General features: G+C 35.5%; 1 protein-coding gene across 3 annotated transcripts in view; it reads left to right on the top strand.

The window, feature by feature from the left end:
* serp (chitin deacetylase-like protein serp) overlaps positions 1 to 14,144 on the top strand; it is a 44,592-nt gene extending 30,448 nt beyond the window's left edge. For all 3 annotated transcript variants that reach the window (XM_067789913.1, XM_067789914.1, XM_067789912.1), the window contains 2 exons: positions 10,807 to 11,125; positions 12,303 to 14,144. In XM_067789913.1, the coding sequence (XP_067646014.1) occupies positions 10,807 to 11,125; positions 12,303 to 13,131 (1,148 nt within the window). In that variant the 3' untranslated portion in view covers positions 13,132 to 14,144. The remainder of the gene's footprint in view (positions 1 to 10,806; positions 11,126 to 12,302) is intronic.
* The last annotated feature ends 10,930 nt before the right edge of the window (positions 14,145 to 25,074 follow it).

Raw genomic sequence — 25,074 nt, 5'->3', positions numbered from 1 at the left:
AAGTAAGATAAAGATAAAAGAAAGATTTGAAAACTACTTCCATTTTTGAAGCTCTGATCACAAGGAATGACTCAAATAGAATGGAACCTAATTACTAAATCGAAAAATATTATAGTTCTTCTAACGAGCTCTAATGCATTTCTCTAATGCGATTCTAATATGGGTTCAATTTTCAGTATTAAGTAGCCATTCGAGATTAGTTATCTAACGATCATATAAAAAATTGTCTAACGTTAGAAACTGTGTTTGCTGGGAAACACAAATCACAACTATGCCATAGTTTTTTGTTCTTCTGAGGCGAGAGTAGTGATTCTGAACTATGATTTAGATCATATACATGACTCTTTTATTGCTGATGAATCATAAAAAAAATAAATGTAAGGCGCGATAACCTCTGAAGAGATCTAAAGCCGAGCTTCTCTTCCAATTCCCGTCGTGCTCCTCTTGATTTTCCCTACAAATTGGCCGGACGGGACCTACATGCAAGGCAGATGAGTCTTCACTGAGAGCTATTCATGGCAGGAATTCACCCGGAGCGCTTGCCAAACACTGCCAAGGGGCGACACCGCTTAGAAAAATGTTCTTCTAATTGAAAAACCTTATTTCTAAAATTTTGATGTTGCATTGCCCGGGGTGTGAACCCAGGGCATAAGGTGTGGTAGGCGGAGCATGCTACCATCACACCACGGTGGCCGCCACATGAATCATAGTCATGGATAAAAATTAATGTGACTATCAAGTCCTAGTCACAAGTCACATTGTTCCTCAAATATCGCTTCGTATACCAGTTCTAAAACATTTATGCTTCGAAATTCGCTTGAAAAACACTTTTTCGCAAAATTATATTGAAAAAAAACTCTATCAGAAAAGACCTTAAAAGAGCATCGACTTTATCTGCGAAGTCTTGCTACCTATTGTTGTTGCTGTAGCGATAAAATAACTTGTACTGTTTCAGTTTTGAGTTTGGGTCATACGGGTTGGCTCAACAGACCGTTTCTAAAACGCAACTCCTAGACCCCAAATAGGACGATTCAAAGCGGATATTGGCCCAAAATATTGATAATATTTTACTCCCATTGCCAGAGCTCTGTTGCTGGCGAAACATTAAATATCAGCTGCTATTGTTCTCTCTACGACAAGGAGCTTTCAAATATTTAAATTAAAAAATATTTTGTATTTCTGCAAATTGAAAAGAGCTACAACCTAATACATATTCAATATTCAAGCAAAGTTTAAAGAAAAAAGCTGCTGGCAATAAAGTTTGTCTCAAAAATAAGCATTTGTTGATATCTACTCTTTGTAGGGAGCGTCTATTGATAGTAGCAATGGAACGTGTGCAGAAATTTAAATTGTTTAAAAGTGGCACTTAAAACTATTTTGTTTTTCGAGCAAATAGAAATCACAAAAAGAAATATATCTGCATAATTTATGTACCTTTCAAGCACCAGTTGTATAAGGCCTCTACATTGACAGACAAAACATCTGCAGTTTAGGCCATTACCATATGTGACGTTTAATATGAAACATCACAATTTTACTTAGCTGCAAATATTTTGCACGACACTTTAAGTGTGAATGGATACGCATAGCGTGCGACATTTGATTGGCGAATATTTTTGTTTCCTTTGATTTGTTTTTGCACTAATTCATTGAAAAATTTAACACGAAAGTGTTGCTAATTAGATTTTGACTAAGGCTAGCCTACGCCTCTAATGCAAATAATCTTCACCTTGTGCGAGTATATTAAATTTGATTGGATAACGGTTGGTTGTACAGGTATAAAGAAATCGAGATAGATATAGACTTCCACATATCAAAATCATCAGTATCGAAAAAAAATTTGATTGACCCATGTCCGTCCGTCCGTCCGTCTGCCCGTTAACACGATAACTTCAGTAAATTTTGATGTATCTTAATGAAATTTGGTATGTAGGTTCCTGGGCACTCATCTCAGATCGCTATTTAAAATGAACGCTATCGGACTATAACCACGCCCACTTTTTCGATATCGAAAATTTCGAAAAACCGAAAAAGTGCGATAATTCATTACCAAAGATGGATAAAGCGATGAAACTTGGTACGTGAGTTGAACTTATGACGAAGAATAGAAAATTAGTAAAATTTTGGACAATGGGCGTGGCACCGCCCACTTTTAAAAGAACGTAATTTAAAAGTTTTGCAAGCTGTAATTTGGCAATCGTTGAAGATATCATGATGAAATTTGGCTGGAACGTTACTCGTATTACTATATGTATGCTTAATAAAAATTAGCAAAATCGGAGAACGACCACACCCACTTTAAAACAAATTTTTTCAAAGTCAAATTTTAACAAAAAATTGAATATCTTTACAGTATATAAGTAAATTATGTCAATATACGACTCCAGTAATGATATGCTGCAATCAAATACAAAAATAAAAGAAAATTTCAAAATGGGCGTGGCTCCGCCCTTTTCATTTAATTTGTCTAGAATACTTTTACTGCCATAAGTCGAACAAAAATTTACCAATCCTTGCGAAATTTGGTAGGGGCGTAGATTCTAGGACGGTAACTGTTTTCTGTGAAAAAGGGCGAAATCAGTTGAAGCCACGCCCAGTTTTTATACACAGTGGACCGTCTGTCCTTCCGCTCGGCCGTTAACACGATAACTTGAGCAAAAATCGATATATCTTTACTAAACTCAGTTCACGTGCTTCCTGAACTCGCTTTATCTTGGTATATAAAATGGCAGAAATCCGACTATGTCCACGCCCACTTTTTCGATATCGAAAATTACGAAAAATGTAACATATGCCATTCTATACCAAATACGAAAAAGAAAAAAGGGATGAAACATGGTAATTGTTTTGGTTTATTAACGCAAAATATAACTTTAGAAAAAAACTTTGTAAAATGGGTGTGACACCTACCATATTAAGTAGAAGAAAATGAAAAAGTTCTGCAGGGCGAAATCAAAAGCCCTTGGAATCTTGGCATGAATACTGTTCGTGGTTTACATATATAAACCTTTATGGTGATATCATGAAAAGGCGTCCACCTATAGAAGTAAGGCCCACGCCCTTTTAAAATACTCATTAACACCTTTCATTTGATACCCGTATCGTACAAACAAATTCCAGAGTCAGCCCTGGTCCGCTTTTATGGCGATATCCCTAACTGACGTCCACCTATTGAGCTATGGCCCAGTCCCTCTTAAAATACTCTTTAATACGTTCCATTTGATACACATGTCATACAAACACATTCTAGGGTTACCCTAGGTTCATTTTCCTACATCGTGATTTTCCCTTATTTTGTCTCCATAGCTCTCAGCTGAGTATGTAATGTTCGGTGACACACGAACTTAGCCTTCCTTACTTTTTATTTTTTATTTATTAAGTATTTTAACTACAACTTTTACTTCACGCGCCGAACATTTGGCACTGCTTGATGAATAAAGATTGCTTTAAATGTGTTTTTGAATTAATATGTATATGGTAACGTTTAACAGGTGGTTACAATGAAATGAAGCTTTTTTTAAACCAGATATGCCGAGCGTACTACATATAATACACCGGTTATTTTCAAAATATTTCGTAAACAGTAATTTAAACTAAGTAAACAATCTGTCGCTGTATTTCTGTACAAAACAGGCATCATAGTTGGCTTTGAAAAAAAAATGTCTGTTGCAATTCCTTGATTGCCTTTTTTAATATCAAAAATGCGAGTTTTGTGAAATTGTCAAAAGTGTGAAGATGTCGCGTAATCGGTAAGAGAAAAATATTTAAGCCCATTTCGTTTTGTTCTGTTGTAGTTGTAGAAATTGAGGTACACCAATGGTGGAAATGTAAAACCCAATTATATGTGATTTTTGTTGATTTATTTGCTGGCGTGCTACATGTAGTACGCTCGGCACTAAAGTACAAAACAAATTTTAAAAACAACAAAATAGTAGGGGGACTCATGTAACCGTATAAATGCCTTATAAAGTGTGTAAACGTATAAATTTATCTAGTGCGTAAACGAGCTGTCAAATTTTGTATGAAAAATCATTTACAAAATTTGTATAAATTTACGCGCACATTTCATTGTGTAAACGCGGTAAACTCAAAGAAATGCAACCTTGCAGACATTACAGCAGGCATTTTCATCAGAAATCTCCAACATCAGCAAGTAAAGGGGTTTTAGTTCTGATTTTTCACTTAATCTTGGCATTTTTTTAATTTGTATAACAATCAAAAAACTTTTGTTTGGCAATAATACAGCTGATAAACAATCAAGTTTATCAAGAGTATTACTAAGTGGTTCATATAACCGCGTGTGTAAATTGATATAATTTTACACCTTATAAGTTTATATGCTTTCATGAGTCCCCCTAGTATTTTTTTCGGTTTTAGCTTTAAATGACATAATAAGTACTCTAGAAGAATAAAAACAAATTTTCCTATATAACCAAAAATTACTACTTCTCTTTTGTATGTGCCGAGCGTACAACATGTAGTACACCCTACAAAATCGGTTAAAAAATATTTTTATAATTATCTTAATTGCTGTAATATTTTGTGTTAAAAGAACGTTATTAACAAAAATTGTGGAAATTGCTCCACCAGGAGTTCCGTCGGCATATCTGGGTTAAAAAGGTGTGAAATAAAATAAAATTCAAAACCTCACATCAGCTGTTACAAAGCATTGGGCATTATGCCTCAAAAGCTCTGGTTTTTAAGTTAATAGCGATTTGTCTGACTTTGCTGCATAAACAAAATTGCCAGTTGTTACTCTTAAACTAGTCTCTGAACAAACGCTCTGTTTTGAGCATGGGGCCCATGAAGGCACTGGTGCCATGAAGTGTATTTATGCAACTTTTTAACATCTCTTTGATATTTATGAATAAAATTTTTGCTTTATTGACTTAGTTAAGTTGGTGGGGTCTCCAGCCCCGCATCGTTCATTGGATCTACACGGCAGTGGTGAGACCAATACTCTTCTACGCCGTCACCGTATGGTGGACGGCACTCGATATCGAATATAACAAGAGCAAAGTAACAAGAGTGCAGCGGATGGCGGCAATGTTTACTAGCGGTGCCCTTCCCTCGATTCCACCCAAAGCTCTTGCAATCATATTATTCCTTCTCCCCACCCATCTATATGGAAAATACTGTGCCTCCTGCAACGCGGCAAGGCTCAACGCATTGAGCAATGGAGGGGCTGCAGGTTTGGTCACACCCGGATACTGAAGCAGATCCCGGAAACCTTAAAGTTGGACCATACAATATCGTCTCCTTGCTGGGACAACAAATTCTCCACAAGAATCCCAGAGAGGAACGAGCGGGCAAACGGCAGGGAGCCTGGATCTCACGAAATCTCCGTTTTTACAGATGGTTCTAAACTGAACAACAGAATCGGCACCGGAATATACTCAGAGAAGCTCAATCTAAGCGAAAGCTTACGCTTACCCGACCACTGCAGTGTTTTTCATGCTGAAAGCTATCTGGGAAGCAGCCCTCTATCTTGCTAACCTGCAGGTCACCAATTCTATTTCAATTTTCTCGGACAGTCAGGCTGCCATAAAACCCCTGCAATGCAGCAACACCTCGTCACTAGAGGCGTTGAAGCGCATAGAAACCCTCAACAAGCTAGCTGATAAATGCAACTTGAGCATTATATGGGTTCCTGGCCAGTGTGATTGCGCTGCGGACGAGCTAGCTAGGCAAGGCACCAATCTGCAAACAATAACCTCCACTGGTTGGGCTTGCCCTCCTCTAAACACATCCAAGCACTGCTTGCGATTTCTATTCACGCATCAAGCAAACGCCAGATGGGCCATGGAACCTACATGTAGAATATCCTAGCAAATCTGGCCTAAGCAGGATGAAAAGAGATCGCAATCGGTGATACTGTTAAACCTTATCTATAAGCCCACTAGTGGGCCTTCTCACAGGTCACTGTCTCGTGGGCACTAATGTTGCCTATATGGGCCTACAAACAAATGACTTCTGACACAGCTCTAGGGACGAGGAGTAGATAGAAAGCGTAGAGCACTATATGTGCCACTGTCCCGCACTATCAGAAACCAGGTACTGATGCCTCCACATACACTGCTTTTAGGGTCTTTCGGAGCTTGAATCTGCACACACAAACATCTTGCGTTTTATCAGGCAAACGCGCTGGTTTAGCCTCACTGGGGTCTAAACATTCGTCGGAAGTAGGGAAACAGGAAATAGGGGACCCCGCGTGGTAGCACAACGGGCCACAATGGACTACGTGAGTCTCCGCTTGGACAGCGGAGGCAGCGGCTTCAACCTAACCTAACCTTACCTAGTTAAGTTGGAAAAGTAATATAAAAACTACATTTTTTTTTAGTTTAGGACATTTTTTTTTTATTCAGAGTAAGGGTAACACATTGTTCCGAATCATGATTCAATTACTAGAGGTTTGTTCGCCAATGATGACAGATCTTTGACACTCCCAAATTGAAAAATTTTGACGGGTTGCTTATACGAAGTAAGGAAAACGGGAAATAATGCAATCCCCTTAAGTGAAAATTGTAGTAGAAAAGTATCTTTGGTAGTATATTAGTAGTGATAATAAATTTGTAAATACCAAAAGTTTTTGGGGAATAATTCATTTTCTGCTAAATATTTCATGAATTGACAAAGTTAGGTTGGTTTGGTCATTCTTTCAGAAATTCTCTGAAGAATGCCGTACGTTAGAATTTTATTCAAAAATGCATTATCCCAAAATTTGTTTCAATAACTACCTATATGAGCATAATTTCAATGCATTTTGTCATAAGAGGGAGTTAATGAAAAGCATTATGAGATGAAGCGTTCTTCAATCGAACTCTAATATAGGGCAGTTTTGTGACAAATCTCAAATTGGGAAATTTTTGAAAAATATTTTGAGATAGCACGATTTTGAACAGGCAGCAGCCGACATGGGGTGATACTCTACTCAGCAGCCGTAATGAACTGACAAAAAAAAATAAAATAAAATGGCTTATTGCTTAGAACTTTATATTCCTACCTTGACTTTGACAGAAGAGTTAAGCTTTTGGGCGGCCCTGCTACACAAGTCGTATTCACCTTTTTATTCTGAAATTTCGGAAAGCTCTTTTCCGTTAAGTATTAAGTGGAAGCGTTTCGGATAAACCGTTAATTTAGAATATTCGGAATACGTTCATTTGATACTACCTCACGAGGTCCGAATATTCCACATAAGTATATACATAATATTCCAAATATAAAACGATTCCACAAATTCTTAAATGGAGACGTATGTTCCGAACATACGGAATGAATAAGTTAACGTGCTCAATTACTAATGACATTTTTACGCGAATCGGTTTACTAGTCGAGTTTTTGACGTTCAACGATGAATTTTTATTTGATTTAGGTTTCGTATGTTCATAGGTTTACGAAAGTGCACGATTCCTTGGTGTCAGTACTTTTCATAAAACCTATGTTCACCCACACTAATAGATCACGGCATAGTTAATAAATTCATCAGAAAATTAAAAAATGTTCTAAAGAATTATGCAGTTCAGTATTTATCGGGTATTTGTAAACTGATTGCTTCCTATTTCTACTACTAATATTTTTCGAAAATTCGCAAAGAAACAACACAGGTAACGAATGTCAATTCGATTCGGGAGCAAAATGACTGCAACTGTCAAAAAATGTGTGTCGAGCAAACCTCTTGTAATTGAATCATGGTTCCGAATATCCCTACAACAGTTGAGTGTTCGAAACGCTGACTATTATAGTATTTTTATTTTTTTATTTCTCTTTCGCACTGCCTATTGTTTTTGTTTATATTTACACATATGTTTACTCATATACATTCAATTATTTATTACCATTTCGTTCGTCGATTGAATTATGTTGGTTTCGTTATTTGAATAACAAATATCCACTTTCAAACTGTAAAGTTCATTGACAGCTATGTATTTATGTATATAGCTCCAATACCGCTATACCGACAATTGTAAACGCTCGTAATGTAAAAATTAACTGTACATACTTTTACAATTGCATTAGGAAAAGCGGTCAAAAAAAATATTTAATTGGTCATTGACTCAATGCAATGTGTAAACTGAGTGCATCAGCAGCAAACAGTGAAATCGTAAAATAAAGTATTGCTTTTACCCATCCTTACGGTAAAACGTATCTGAATGCATTAAAATCGGCACTTAAATGATGAAATTAAAAACAAATAACGGAAGTAAGAGAGCGATTTATAAATTTAAATTTTTTAAATCGAAGTACCTTTTAGGGTACTGCCATCGCTAGGTATAAACAATCCTAGGTATACCACTCTTTTTCGCACCATACAGCCTTCCTCTCTATCCCTACCCCTTCCTTCCTCCCCACGCAAATTCAAAGTACCTGGGCGACCGAGATTTGCTCGGCAACGTTTCGTTGTGCTGATAAATCTTTCTAATAGTAATCTGTGAGAAATTGCAATTATTCATTTAAAAGAAAATTATTTAAAATTAAGTCGAATCATGTGTAAGATTTTTTACGAAGATTTTTAACTTTAATGTTCTCCTTTAAAGCTTTAATATAATATGAGTAAGTAGAGTACTATTTCGTCTAATTACCCCAACCCTAAAGGGCAGCCCTACTCAAAAATGTCCCTACTGTAATGCGGAGTGAAATACCTTTTGTTTGTTACCCATATCGGCATATCTCATGCAATTTTTTAAATTTCGAATAGGTGGCAACCTTAAATGGCAACCTTACTCAAAAATGTCCCTTTTGTAATGCGGAGTGAAATACCTTTCGTTTGATACCCACATCGGCATATCTCATGCAATTTTTTTTTAATTTCGAATAGGTGGCAACCCTAAGTGGCAACCCTGCTGAAAAATGTCCCTATTGCAATGCGAAGTGAAATACCTTTCGTTTGATACCCATATCGTCATATCTCTTGCAATTTTTTTTTCGAATAGGTGGCAACCCTAACCAAAAATGCCCCTATTGTAATGCGCAGTGAAATACCGTTCGTTTGATAACCATATCGGCATATCTCATGCAATTTTTTTTAAATTTCGAATAGGTGGCAACCCTAAATGGCAACCCTGCTCTGTAATGCGGAGTGAAATACCTTTCGTTTGATACCCATATCGGCATATCTCATGCAATTTTTTTAAATTTCGAGAAGCTGGCAACCCTAAATGGAAACCCTACTCAAAAATGTCCCTATTGTAATGCGGAGTGAAATAACTTTCGTTTGATACCCATATCGGAATATCTCATGCAATTTTTTTTTATTTCGAATAGGTGGCAACCCTAACCAAAAATGCCTCTATTGTAATGCGGAATGAAATACCTTTCGTTTGATACCCATATCGGCATACCTCATGCAATTTTTTTTAAATTTCGAAAAGCTGGCAACCCTAAGTGGCAACTCCGCTCAAAAATGTCCCTATTGCAATGCGGAGTGAAATACCTTTCGTTTGATACCCATATCGGCATATCTCATGCAATTTTTTTTTATTTCGAATAGGCGGCAACCCTAAACAAAAATGCCCCTATTGTAATGCGGAGTGAAATACCTTTCGTTTGATGCCCATATCGGCATATCTCATGCAATTTTTTTTTAAATTTCGAATAGGTGGCAACCCTTATTGGCAACCCTGCTCAAAAATGTCCCCATTGTAATGCGGAGTGAAATACCTTTCGTTTGATACCCATATCGGCATATCTCATGCAATTTTTTTAAATTTCGGAAAGCTGGCAACCCTAAAGCGAAACCCTGCTCAAAAATGTCCCTATTGTAATGCGGAGTGAAATACCTTTCATTTGATACCCATATCGGCATATCTCATGCAATTTTTTTTAATTTCGAAAAGCTGGCAACCCTAAATGGAAACCCTACTCAAAAATTTCCCTACTTCAATGCGGAGTGAAATACCTTTCGTTTGATACCCATATCGGCATATCTCATCCAATTTTTTTTTTTTAATTTCGAATAGGTAGCAACCTTGTGAAATATTCTGAGTGACAGTCTTAGAAGGTGATACATTATCTCTGTGCCACATTTCATTTAAACCGGTTCAGCCGTTCCCGAAATCATTCGGCTATACAAACAAACAATAACTGCTCGTTTAAATTTATAAGATAATACTACATTTATGTTCTTTCTTTTTAACTCTCTCTTTCGTTACCCCAGATTTTCATTTTCCATAAAGATCGTTGTCTCTCAAACACTCCCAAACTACTCACATATCGAGCCAAAGCAACAAATTTATGTATGTAATCCTCAAACAAAAAATTTTCAGGAGAAGGTGTTCAAAGTTCCAGATAGTTCGAAGTAGCACTACTTCAAGGAAAACAGTTTGCATTATGCTTCTCAAATTTTTTTTCTTGGAACTTTGCAACTTGGAAACATCAGGAGGCTCCTTGTAAGCCTTCACCTGATAATTTTTTTTTTGTTGGATACACTTAATTATTAATCTCTGTTTCTTTTCTCTATTCGTCTCCATATTTTGTTCTTTCAATATCTACCTTTTTTAAACCCTTCCTTTTTTTCTTTCCTTGGATGACAATTTTCTTAGTATATCTCGCTGACCCTTTTTATCTCCCTAGCTCTTTCCTCATTCTCTTTATCTTCGCTCTAGATGTAGCTCAAATTTTGTTGAAATACTCGAATTTGATGGGTGCAGCACCAAAACTGTTTAAAATTAAAATAACTCTAGGAAATTTAGTCAAAGTATTTTCTCTAAAATATTTATCACATGAACAATAAATTTAAATTTAATTAAAATTACCAAGACTTTTCCAATTTCTTATACCCGTTTTGTTTTCTCTTTTTTTTTTTTGCAGATATCGACAATGATCCAAATCGTGCACCACCCTGTGATCCCACTGTTTGTGTACTGCCCGATTGTTTCTGCTCAGAGGATGGTACTTCGATACCCGGCGATTTGCCTGCTAAAGATGTGCCTATGATGATCACCATTACATTCGATGATGCCATTAACAATAACAATATTGAGTTGTATAAGGAAATCTTCAAGGGTCGCAAAAATCCTAATGGTTGTGACATTAAGGCTACCTACTTTATTTCGCATAAATACACAAATTATTCAGCGGTGCAAGAGACGGCGCGTAAAGGACATGAAATTGCTGTACATTCTATAACGTAAGTAAAAAAAAATGTTTCGACTCTTCAGCATTAAAATTGATTAACAGTAATGCCTCGATATGGCGAACATATTTCGATTCATAAAAAAGCTCTATTTCGAAAGCTTTCGACAAAAGCTTTCAATTTCCAAGTAAAAAAAGCAATACCTGCAGGCAATTTTGATTAGGAATTCACACAGACGAATATTCTCAAGGCAATGCCTCACATTAGTGGATGGCCAAAATAATTTTTGCTCAGTTAAATGTCAAAGTAACGGCCAAATATCTCGTTGTTAAACTTGAACTAGTTGAATAGACGGAGACTTTTTCTTTCAGCTTTTGAAAACTTCTGAGTGAACCTCTAGAACCGCAAGTTTTGGCACCCGGTGAAAGCTTGAAACTTAAGAGTGCGCAAAGATATTAACTATGGACCCAGACTTTGGTAACCAGCGATTCCTCAGTATTACAAACATATTTTAACACTAAAAAGCCAAATTTCAAAAGGTGTCTTTAGAGTCAAACAATTTTTTGGTAAATCTCTAACAGTGATTAATTTGCAGTAAAACTTTGCAAAGTTGTATTCCCAATACTATAAATATACGGGAAGAGATATAAACACAAATATGGCTACAATAGTCTTCCAAAGACACTCTGTGTATGAAACTGTTTTCAGAAACTCTATTATATTCCAAATAAAGGAGGTTGAATATTTTTCGAAAGGGGTTATTGGTGGATACCGGGGCGACTTTTGCTATAGTAATGATGAAAAGTTTCACACTAAACAAAAACAGTTAGAAAAGCTCAATTGCAAAGCTTTTTTCAACAGAATTTCAGAGTCGAAAAAGCTCTGATGTGAGTAAAGATTTGAGTAAAATTGCTTTAAACATTTTTAAGCCACCACTTTGGGTTCAAACCCCATCTTTTTACAAAATATCGGTTTTACGCTAGCCCAAGGAATTGCTGGTGTAAACTTTCGATAAAAGCTCTGAATCTCAAAGATTTGCCAACGATTTGTTTACAAAATTTGTGCTGCAAAACTAAATCTATCCTGCAAGTATTTCTATGCTGTGAAGAGTGCACAAAAAGTACTAACATTTTACAAAAAGTACTAACATTTTAACAGACAACCGATGTCAAGACATTTTTAATATTTTTTTTCCTTTCCATATTTTATCTCCTCTCTCTCTCTCGCACAGTCACAACGATGACGAACGCTTCTGGTCGAACGCCACCGTCGACGATTGGGCTAAAGAAATGGCTGGTATGCGTATTATTATCGAAAAATACGCCAACATCACCGACAACTCCGTTGTGGGTGTACGTGCGCCCTATTTACGCGTTGGTGGCAACAATCAATTCACCATGATGGAAGAACAAGCTTTCCTGTATGATTCAACCATAACGGCACCACTGTCAAATCCACCACTATGGCCATACACCATGTACTTCCGTATGCCACATCGTTGCCATGGTAATTTACAGAGTTGTCCCACACGTTCGCATGCTGTTTGGGAAATGGTTATGAATGAATTGGATCGTCGTGAAGATCCTGCTAACGATGAATATTTGCCCGGTTGCGCAATGGTCGATTCGTGTTCAAATATTTTAACTGGTGATCAATTCTATAATTTCTTAAATCATAATTTTGATCGTCATTATGATCAAAATCGTGCACCATTGGGTTTGTATTTTCATGCTGCGTGGTTGAAGAATAATCCTGAATTTTTGGATGCTTTCCTCTATTGGATTGATGAAATTTTGGCCAATCATAATGATGTGTATTTCGTGACGATGACACAAGTAATTCAATGGATGCAGAATCCACGTACTATTAGCGAAGCTAAGAATTTCGAACCATGGAGGGAGAAGTGTGTGGTTGAGGGTAAACCAGCTTGTTGGGTACCCAATGCATGCAAGTTGACATCGAAGGAAATTCCCGGAGAAACTGTCAATTTACAGACGTGTGTACGTTGCCCGAACAATTACCCATGGGTAAATGACCCAACCGGTGATGGTTTCTTCTAAGTCAGCGTAAGAAGTGGGCTCACTTTTATTATGTTTTTATTTTTACTTTTTATTTTTTTAAGTGTTCTTTACTGTAATAATTCTTAAGAGTTGCACTTTTGCTTTTAAGATGAAAAAGTCTCTCTCAATCACTTTACTTATTACAATTAATCCTCTTTAATACTTTGCATTTTGAGCTTCTTCATATTTTTATACTCTCCTTTTTGATTTCTTTTCTCCTTTTATTTTATCATTTGTAAATAGTTTTTAGCCCTATACAAGCAAAAAGCATAAATTTTAAGTTCTCAAAATGTTCAGTGTAATTCTTATTTTATTTTCTGCTTCTTTTTCCCTGTATTTTCGCAACTATTTCTATATTTCTGTCTCACTTTCTCCATCACACTATCTCTCTTTGCTCTAGTAATGCAAGACTTCTATTATTTGACTGACCTCTGAGCTGTCAAATAATTATTGGCAACTATTTTTCACACACACTTACACACGCACATAAACTTTTACATACATACTTTATATTTGCCACATACTTAGATAAATAAATAAATATTTGGCGCTCAAGGTCGTTGCTGTGTTAATTTTAATATTACATAAACCGAACAAAATGAATAAATACAAAAACACACAAAGAAACAATGAAAGTTGTTAAAAATATATTCAAAATCGTTATCAAATACTTGTATCAAAATACTCATAAAGCCACACACACACAACACATACCTACCGGACTCGTACACAAAGTGTTAAGGAAGGGAGCAATGTTGATGAGATACTCGTAATTGTACACCACAAAAGCATTAATTGCAACAAAAATGTTTAATTTGTAGTATCTATGTTTTATTGTATGTACGTATATTTAAATATTTTTTATTGCATAATTTTTAATGTATTTGAAACTTTCTATATATATTTTATATATCATTCAATTTAAAATGTTAATGTCAATTGTTTGATATGCAAATATATGAAAAAAAGAAAATAAATCAACTAAATTAAAAACGAAAAAACTAAAACCAAAAGTGTGTTTTCAATAGTTATGGAACTTTAAGGTGTTATAAATAAGTAAGCCTTAAAAATTAGACATGAAAATTAAGTATTCTCTTTCAAATTAATCACCGAACTTACATAAAACGTTAGGCTCAGCCTACAAGCTCCCTAAAATCTCACTCAGCGACAATAGCCCTTAAGAATAAACTAAAGTTATGCGAGAGCGGTCCCGTAGTAGGCGACGGTTCCAAAAGAAGGATGTTTTTTATTCCACGGACCCACGGTTGCAAAAAAATATAAAATAATTTTGAATATTTTGAAATCAACCCAAACTCAGCCAGCATTTTTTGAAATTTTTGATCAAAAAATATTTAAATATCATACCCCAAGATGATTAAAAACGTTCAAATTTAAAAGCATTTTCGAGAATTAACGTATCGTCGGCAGAAAAATGTACCATAAATGTGATTATTCTTGAATAATAATTTATGATTCCTATTTCGAAACGCTTTTTATTCATATTTGATATCATTGTAAAATTGAGCTTTACTATTTTAGAGTAATATTTGACTGCTTTTCACAGTCATTTTCTGATCATATTCGTGAATATATTTCAATCGTTTTGGTTGAAATTTTTGAATAATTTTTGAATGCCATTATAATGCATTTATTCTTCATATCTCATTCAAAATAGGATACTACGTAATAATCTTATTTCATCAGGGGAAGAAAGCATGCGAAAGTGAGCTATTGGAACCACTCGCAAAAAAACTTGACCGATATACACCTGCGACTACAACATCCAACGTCAGCATTATCGTCTGCATCTTAAAATACGGATACGATACGGGATGTTGAAGCCGTATCCAGGTATGTCAAGATAGTTTCACTTACCTGGGGTTCAAATAGCTCACAACCTATGTATTGTCCAATCATTATGTATTTTCTGGGAAGCTGAAGGGGAGAAATGGTTGGGGAAATCTTCGTTCACGAGCAGCATTACATTATTTTTGTCTTGAAGAATATCTTTTGCATAAATAATAAAAGTTTTATATATTTTTTCTTAGCTTCATGATTGAAAAAATATGTGTATGTGAAAAAAATAAAATTTTTAATGAAAAGTAAAATTTCAACAAGTATGAAATTCAATATTCAGTCAACAAATATATTCATAAAAGATTCAGAAAGCTGAATGAAAAATGATTATAAATTTTTGATCACCTAAAGTAAATACATTTGATTCAAATATGACTCCAAAATGTGACTGAAAAACTATATTCAGTTTGTGATCATCAAAGGTAAGCATATTTGATTATTCTTTTTGTTGGTTTTTATGAAATATTAAAATTTGGTCATTAAAGGACTTCAAAAATAATTCCAAAAAGTGATCGAGAAATGATTTTTAGTTTTTCATTATCAAAAGTATTCATATTTGATTATTATTTTTTTGTTCAATTGTATGATAACTCATTATTTAGTCAAAAAGAGTAATCAAATTGTATTCATATGTAGGACAATTCAAAATTTAATCACCTAAACGCTGAATGGGAAACATTTCCGAATTAGTCCCAATACAATCCCGAAGTAGTATTGAAAGCTGTTTAGCAATTATGCCATGCTCAGCCCGAAGTTATCCAGTAAACAGTTCCGAAAAGAATCCGAAGTGATCCAAAAAGAAGTGTGTAATGATTGAATGAATTTTGTTTTGTTGATTTTCCGACGGGGTGGATAAATAATGTATATTAAAACTATTTTCGACAAAGGATGACTTGTTCAATTTGATATTAAGACAAACCGGTTTCGGCGTTGTACCATCTTCAGTGCCGTTTCTCGTTTACGACTGTAGATGGCACAATGCCGAAACCAGTTTGTTTCCAAACCAAATTCGACAAACGGATGACGTAAAATTCTTTCAATATGAATGCCGTAATAATGTTGAAACAGCTACAAAGTAATCGTAAACTGTTCTCATAAATAGCATCTACATAGTTCCAAAATTATTCGATCTAAACCTCAAAGAGACTTAGACTTATAATGACATAAAAACCTTTTCTCCAACTTGCAGGCTAAACCACTCAGCAGAATTGAAATAAATTTCGCTAAAAACTGATTGCCTTCCTCATAAATGCCAACGCAATATTTTCTCCTTATAAAGCCCTCTCTGGGTAAAAAGTGGAGCTAATATGCAAGCTGGGTAGAAAGCGGAAATAACTTCAAAATTTGTTTACTTACTCCCTATTAATCTAGATGTGCGATATAATTTGGTTCATAAATCCTATCGTATTGAAACGAAGCCGTTTTTCTTAATTTCTCATATACTTAGATGAACAGGCCCAATGAGCAGAGGATTTAGGCAACCATTTTAAACGGCTCTTATTATTGCCTTGTATTAATTTTATATGAAGACGAACGGGAATGTATTTTTAAAGTGGAAATAGCACCACCCATGGACGTAAAATTTTGAGAATTTTATATTATTAAATATTGTGTTTAAATTGCATAAGTGGTCGTCAAAACTTAAACTTTGGCTCTGCTGGTTAGAGTAAAATCATCGTAGTCGTAGTGGGTTAGTCGTTGTTTTACGAGCAACGAGGCAAGTGAGTACGCCTTGCATGTTTGTTAACACTAAAAAAACAACTCGTGCTATAAAAATATTGAGTGTGATACCACAAAAAAACCTCATAACCTATCCGAACCATTTCGAGGACTTTATAAAGGCTGCCAACGCATGCCCCACGACCTGCTATAGGTTATGCAAAAAGCGAGCTCCCAAGCAACGTTGTCTGGTAAAGTGGTACCGGGTAGGGTCATATGAGATATTCCACTGTTTCCTCTTTACGACTACCACAGCATTGAAGATAGGGCACTCCTATTTCTGTGGATGCCTGTCAATAAGGCAATAGCCAGATAGGCCTCCTACAAGTATGGACATTTTATTTCTACAAATGGTGTAAAGGTGACGGGTTCTCTTAAGAGCGCTATTTGATTTCAAGGTGGATGTACCGTTTTAGCATCAGCCTGCCTTTATTTTCTTTGTCAGGAAGACTCTACTTTGTCATGCCCTGCCTAACAAGACCGTCTCAAATACAGTTTCCCTCTACACATAAAGTTTCTGTGAGACACAGCGTGACTCACGTAAGGCGTACACGGGGCTGCTGGGCCATTATCTAAAGTTATCAGCGACAGTTAAGTGTTAGTTTAGAATTGAAAGAGTGCAGACTAATGGATTTGATAGGCGCTTGGCTGTCGTAGAAAATAAAAATGTCCTAGCTGTTGATTTCCTTATCCAAACCGCGGCTTCCATGGTAGCTGATACTTCTGCCTGGAGATAATAACACAAACCAAGTAGTCTTGGAAGGAGTTTCAGGTCCATATCCTTTTAATGGACCCCTCTCTCCTATCCTATCATCTAATTTTGAATTATTGGCGTGTATGGAAATATTGCTGCGCGATGGCTTCAAAGCTTTGTTTGGAATCTCTTATTCACCACGTGAAATGAATTAACATTTGAAGTGATATAGTAGGTATAGGGTAAAATTTATAAATCATTTCTAAACGAAAACCACTCCCTATCATTTCAGTCCCAATCTCGTCCACGCATTCACCTACTAACTTATTTACAAAATATATTATTTTGTACCTCTTTAGCTCAACGAAACCGAATTTTCGAGTATTCAAACCTTCTTTTAATTTATTTCAGTTAACCCAAAGACCAATGCATATTTATGATATATTTGTAAATTAGTGTTCATAAATATGATTATTATAGCTTTTTTTTTTTATTGAAATGCTTTGTGTAAACTCCTAAATGACAGACAACAAAGAAAACCAGTCCCACCAGACGACAAGTTATGGCTCCAACGAAACAAGATTTTGTCGCCTATACGATTAACAGCTAAAAATGACTTTAGATGTAAATGAAATTGATTTTAAAATTTTAATTCTTCTTTTTATTTTGTTTAAATAAAAAGTGAAAAATTAAACAAAATGGCTAACATTAGCATACTGAACTATTGAAATGGTTTGCATATGAGCAACCAAATTTATAGGGTGATAGCGGTCGGTCGATTCCAATTTCAAGTTTTAAGCCAACTCGTACACCAAGTTTCAAAATTGTTTGACCACATTGTGTAAACAGCTTGCGGTTAGTATTGAAAGTACTAGTTACTTACTTATATATCTACGTTGATCAGAGCAAACGCTGGCGCCGTGATGGCATCAATCCGTTTGCCGGTCTAGCAGCCAGCCTACCCATGTATGTATGTAGGTGACTCCATTGTGTGGCTAAAATGTTAGTTTTTGATTATAATTTGCACACGAAATCGTGATTATACTAATTCTTTACCCAGCAGCATCAAGAGTCAATTAGGTTTAATTACGCTCATTTAGTATTCTTCAGTTGTTGCCGAAAAAATCAAAATTACTAATTTGTGATTCCAGATACTTTTTGTCTTTTTTGGGCTTAAAAACAAGTTCCATGAGTTCATAAAACAAATGAGTAGGGCAATTCACACAAAATCGATTATGCCTCGTAACAATATGGAGGATTGGAAACGCGTCCTTTTCAACCTCCCATTATATGTTGAGCTATGCTGATCGGAATCTTCATGCATTCCGACAGCGTCATTACTAAACAAAGGGTGATGGGATACCCCTTATTTCCAACATCCTAATTCAGGTTTGACTGTGTTGATCGGAGACTAATACATTCCGGCAGCTTAAAATACCAATTTAAGGGTATATGTTCCAAATTTTGCTGCCTTATGCTGGAAGCACTGGAGGATTGGAAACGTGTCCTTTCCAACTGAATTGGATGAAATAAATAGGCTGACTGTTTCGAATGAATTTAACAAGCTGACTAAAGAAAATTTTTATTCATTTTGACAACATTATAATCGTTTTGACAAAAACCATAAGATCATTTTCATTATTATAAAACAAGTAATTTTTCAGTAAGTATACAAAAATAACTTCAACACTCCCACTTAAAGAAAACGTACATAAATTTAAACCATTCCTAATTTTCCACAATGTTTCTGATGAATAATTTTTCCTAATGACTTTGTGAAAATATCAGCAGTATTTTCGTGTGAAGGAATATATTTTAAATCCATTATTCCACTCTGAAACACATCTCTAACATGATGAACCTTAATGTCGATATGTTTACTGCGTGAATGATATATTGGATTTCGTACAAGTTGCTGCGCGCCAATATTATCACCATACAAAATCGTTTCTTCCTTCGCTAAATTCTCAAAACCAAGTTGACAAAGAAGATTTCTTAAGTTAATAATCTCCTTCGCTGCTGAAGAAATGACCATATATTCAGATTCTGTGCTGCTCAGTGCCACTATTTGTTGCTTTTTCGATTCAAAATTTATTGCACTATTTGCCAATATAAAAACAAATCCTGTATATGATTTTCTGTCGATGGAATTTCCTACCCAATCAGCATCAGCGTAACCATGAAGAGGTTTTCCTGTACTTTTATAGAGAAGTTTGAAATCAATTGTATTGCTTATGTACCTTAAAACATGCTTTGCTGCTATCAAGTGTTCCATATGAGGATTCGCATTGAACTGAGCCAATTTACCCATCGAATGTAAGATGTCCGGTCGAGTACATAAATCAATATACATAAGTGATCATGCTAATGACTGATACTGTACAACGTCCACCTTTTTGCAGTCCATACATTCACTAGTACATTTTCTTAGAACTTCTCCTGGATCCAATGGTGTTGACACTTTTCTACAATTTATCATATTGTATTCTTCTAACAATTCAATAATAAGCTTCTTTTGATTTATAGTTATAGGACCGGTTGGTAATTTTCTTTCAATCTCCATCCCCAGGAAATAACCTACGGGCCCTTTGTCAACAGTTTCAATTTGTCCACTTATTTCCTCCTTAATATCTTTCAAAGTTCCCTCGTTTCAAGAGGCTATGAGTATATCATCAACGTAAACTATTAAAATAACCTTTTCTTCTTCTGTGTGCCTTGTATACGCACATGGATCAACTTTATTGCGAGAGAAATTCATTTTCTTCAGAATTTCGTCTAGCTTCTCATTCCATTTTCTTCCCGATTGCTTTAACCCGTACAATGCTTTCTTTAATTTGCAAACCTTATTCGGAAATTTTTATCTACAAATTCTTCTGGCTGTTCCATATATATATCTGTATCAATATCTCCATTGAGATAAGCAGCTCTAACATCAAGTTGGTGTAAATGAAGCCTATATTCTGCAGCTAAAGCTAAAACCAACTTTACAGTTGAGTATCGAGTGACAGGGGAAAAAGTTTCAGAATAATTAACACCATACTTCTGACTACATCCTTTCGCTACCAACCTGGACTTGTACTTCTCAATATTACCAAACTGAACTCGTTTTAATTTGGACACCCGTTTATTTTTGTTGATTGGAGCATCTTTTGGTCTATCTAACAAAACCCATGTTTCTTTTGACATTAGTGAATCAAACTCACATTTCATTGATTTTAACCATTGATCATTATCATCTCGTGACATTACTTCTTTACTGTTTCTGGATTGTCATTACATTTTAAATTGCTACTCAAATAATTATTTCGAACAATTCTACCGGATCTTAAAATTTTAAAATTTTGCTCATTTTGCACTTCTTCTCCTTTAGAAATAATGTTTTCTTCACAGGAGTTAAAATTACCACTTATTTTGGCAGTTTGGATCTGTTCTCCAAAATCCACCTCTTTGTTCATTTCTTCAATCACCTCTGCCTTTTCTCTGTGTAGTTTGAACAAGTTATCGTAACTCTCAATTGGTGAGTAATCCACGACATTCTCCAGAAATTTTACATCTCGACTCTTATGCAGTTTTCTTGTCTTTAAATCAACTAATCTATACGCTTTGGACTCTGTACTATATCCTGTCAGTACACATTCTGTTCCCTTTGATTCAAATTTTGATTCTTAAATGACTTACTGAAGGCTTGATGCCAGTCCAAATGTCAACTGGGGTTTTGTTATCTATTGATGTTGTCATACTTCGATTTCTTATATATACAGCAGTTTCGACTGCTTCCCCCCCAAAATGACTCATGTAATCCCCAACCAATCAGCATGCAACGCGCCATTTCTGTTATGGTTCCATTTGCCCTCTCGGCTACACCTTGTGTTGTGGTGTATACTCCACTGACAATTGCCTTTTAATGCCTAAATTGTCTAAATTCGTGGAAAATTTCTTACTTAGATATTCCTTTGCGTTGTCACTACGCAATAGCTTAAGTTTCTTTCCTGTTTGCTTTTCCGCCATTGCAATGAAACTACAAAATGCATTATAAATTTCACCCTTATTCTTCAAGAAATAAACAAACATCATTCTTGAGTAGTCGTCAATAAATAATGCAAAATATATAGCACCACCACACGATTTAATAGGCATAGGCCCACATATATCATTATGAACGATCTCAAGAAGTTCTTTTGCTCTATAGCTTGCCTTCTTGGGAAATGGTTCTACATGCATTTTTGCTTTATAGCAAGTCTCACATATTATCTTGTTCTCATTATTTCGTATATCTATACCTCGCACTGTATAATTTTTGGACATCTCTGATAAGCTCCTTTCATTTAAATGGCCAAAACGCTTGTGCCATAATAACATATCATCATTCGATGAATAACTACATCTTTCAATATCAGCCTCTTCATTTAAATTGCTACTACATACATTTAACTGGCCATGCTTTTTTCCTCGCAAAGCCACTCTTTCATCGTTTCTTAAAATAAACTCGTCCAGGTGAAAAAACGCCAATAACTTCTTTTCCACCATCTTGGTTATCGAAATGAAATTGAAAGCTAATTGAGGCACATACAATAACTCTTCAAGTAAAACTTCATCGCCCAATGAAGTCTTCAGCAAAACTTCTCCAATACCCTTAGAGTAAACAGCAAACTCCCCAGCCAATTCAATTTTTTCTTCATACGACTTGATTGAAAAAAACATTCTCTTTTCGCAGCACAAATGGCTCGTCGAACCACTATCGAAACCCCACATATTACGTTGTAAACCTCCAGTCTTCATACCATTCAGCATTGTTTTCGATCGATGCGTATCTTGTTTATAATGGGTATTAAACTTACCACAATCATTGCCTCGGAAACTTTTCTTTCGACATTCTTTCGCAAAATGACCAGCTTCACCACACTTGAAGCATTTCATTTTCGACTTATTACCTTTCAAAATTTTTTTATCACACGCCTTCATCATAAAAACCCCTTCTCTCTCTTGATTAACCATGTGATCCCTTCGTCTTTCAAAATCTTCTTACAATTTGATCTTGAGCGCTTCTAGTGCAGGCAGAATATCGCGTGACTTAATTGCAACCACAAAGTTCTTAAATTCGTCACTTAGGTTATTTAGTAACATAATTACCAGAAGAGATTCAGGAATATCTATTTCAACCTCGACTAATTTTTCCACGATTTCAGAGAAATTCCGAAGATGATCGGCCATCACCATTTTTTCAGACATTTTAACAGATAACAACTTACGAAAAAGCAGCAATTTCCTTGAAGGACCTTGCGGACATTATTTTTTATTTAAAATGATCCACGCCTCCCTTGATGTCTTGCAACTTTTTAACAATCCTAATTGTGATCGTTTAATGCTTAATAAGATTGCTGATAATGCTTTCTGGTCTTTGCCATCCCAATCCAATGAGTCTCCTGCTCCATCTTGTGCATTGCCTCCTGGTCTTAGTATTGATCCATCGACGTATCCCCACAAATCAAGATTGATGAGAACACAACGGATGTGTACCTTCCACCCATCAAAATTGTTTTCCTCTAGTTTCTCGATCTGATATAATGAAGACATCCTTAGTCCTAGAACCTGTGGCCCATAACCTTTGTAATGGATGAAATAAATAGACTGACTGTTTCGAATCAATTTAACAAGCTGACTAAAGAAAATTTTTATTCATTTTGACAACATTATAATCGTTTAGACAAAAACCATAAGATCATTTTCATTATTATAAAACAAGTAATTTTTCAGTAAGTATACAAAAATAACTTCATCACCAACCTCCCTTAAAAGAGTGGCTCCCAGACTCGTCCGTTTGCCACGCTAGTAAATATGCTGATCGGAATCACATGGCATTCCGACGGCATATTCAGTGGCACTAAGTGATTGTAATAATTAATTTTATTTAGTAGTTTAACTGCTAGGCCTAAACAGCCATAATAATCAATGTATAAATAAAAAAATAAATAGAAACCTCAAAAAAATTAGTGCAAGTTTGCAAGATTTGCACGGTTCACGAGCTTTGCCTAACCATCTAGACCATCTTGGCCAAGTTCTCGGAAATGATTTGGCAAACACTCCGAGTGTATTTCCGCCATGAAAAGCTTTTCAATGAAAATTCATCTACCTTGCAGATGCCGTTTAGAGTCGGCATAAAACATGTAGGTCCCGTCCCGCCAACGAGTAGGAAAAATTAAAAGGAGCACGACGCAAATTGGAAAGAGAAGCTCGGCCTAAAATCTCTTCGGCGGTTATCGCGCCTTGGACCTATTTATTTGAAAAAATCAATCTTCAATAGAATAGAGGCCTATTTAGGACGATGCTAACGATGAATGGGGATAAAATCTTGACAATGTTGTAATATCACAAAAGTTTTTCGAATTTGTAAATATGCTTCATATATAGTTCAGCTCCATTCGTATGAGTTCTACCCGAATATATAGACCGTCATATTTTTCTTTGCCTAAAATACTAGAATTAATTGATCGCTTTTTAATACAAGAAACACATGAAGCCGATAAACCAACGCCTAGCAATCTTATTTGATTCGGTTTTTTTTTAATTTTGATGTAGACGGGTGATTTCGTAGTCCCAACCGCCACTCTTGGAAAATGGTAATATTTCGCGTCAATTATACACCTGAGATTAATTTTTCATTACATTACTTTCAAAAGAGTCTTCATTCGTCTTTGAATGATGAAATTTCAAAACTACTATAATTACCAGTTAGATAGAAATTACGTAAATGTCTCACCTGTCACATGGATTGCCCCGTAAGTAAAAATATTGACGAAGAAATTTAATACGTGCTGATCTAGAGGTTTTAGGCTTCAAAGTTTTACTATTCCATGACCGATGACCTGATGCCCCTTGGAATGTAAGCATTCATTTGGCAGCAAGCACTTGGTGCTCTGAGGTATTGGTTGCATCTTGTAGTAAAAACCCCCGATTTGGGGTAATAAATATAAATTATGCCTTAGGGCTAGTTGCAAATCAACAGCCAATGAAAGAGACCAAAGAAAAATCTTCATCGTTTAAGTGATTTAACACCCAAAATCACCAAGAATGTTACCGATTTTTCATTTTTGAAACCGCAAGTCTTGATTTTTATATTTGCAGCCCCATATCAGTATTTGAATTAAGATAGGACTAACAGGCATGGCAAACGTTCAACTAGCCCAAGATCAACCTTCCTTATTCTATTGTTGTTGTAGCGATAGAGACACTGCCCAAAGTGTTTGACTGTGTTACCGATATTGATGGTTCATTGGCGCATATAGATCCATTACGTTAGGGTAAAAATAGCTAATAAGCATGATTTATTCTGACCACTTTGGACTTACTAGGTTGAAGTTTCGTTGAGAAACTATTCATGGCAGAAATACGCTCAGAATGTTTGCCAAATCACTGCCAACTTTTCTGATTCCTATCCTCTTTCTTCTCCTATTAATCTTTTTATTTTATTCTTTTTCTTTCCCGTTTCCTGTGTAGTCCATATTCTTCTTTTGTTCCTCTCCATTTAACTATTTTGAATAATATTTAATATTGCCATTCCTTTTCCCATCTACTCTCCCACTTCTCCTATTTCCTATTTCCATCTATCACTTCTCCTATTTTCTATTTCTCTTCAAATTCCTTTTACTTATTTCTATTTTTTTCAGTGATCACAA

Source organism: Eurosta solidaginis, chromosome 5 (genome assembly GCF_040869045.1).
Source record: "Eurosta solidaginis isolate ZX-2024a chromosome 5, ASM4086904v1, whole genome shotgun sequence".
Lineage (NCBI taxonomy): Eukaryota > Metazoa > Arthropoda > Insecta > Diptera > Tephritidae > Eurosta > Eurosta solidaginis.
Note: the sequence above shows the minus strand (reverse complement) of the source record. Positions and strands in the feature narration are given on the sequence as shown.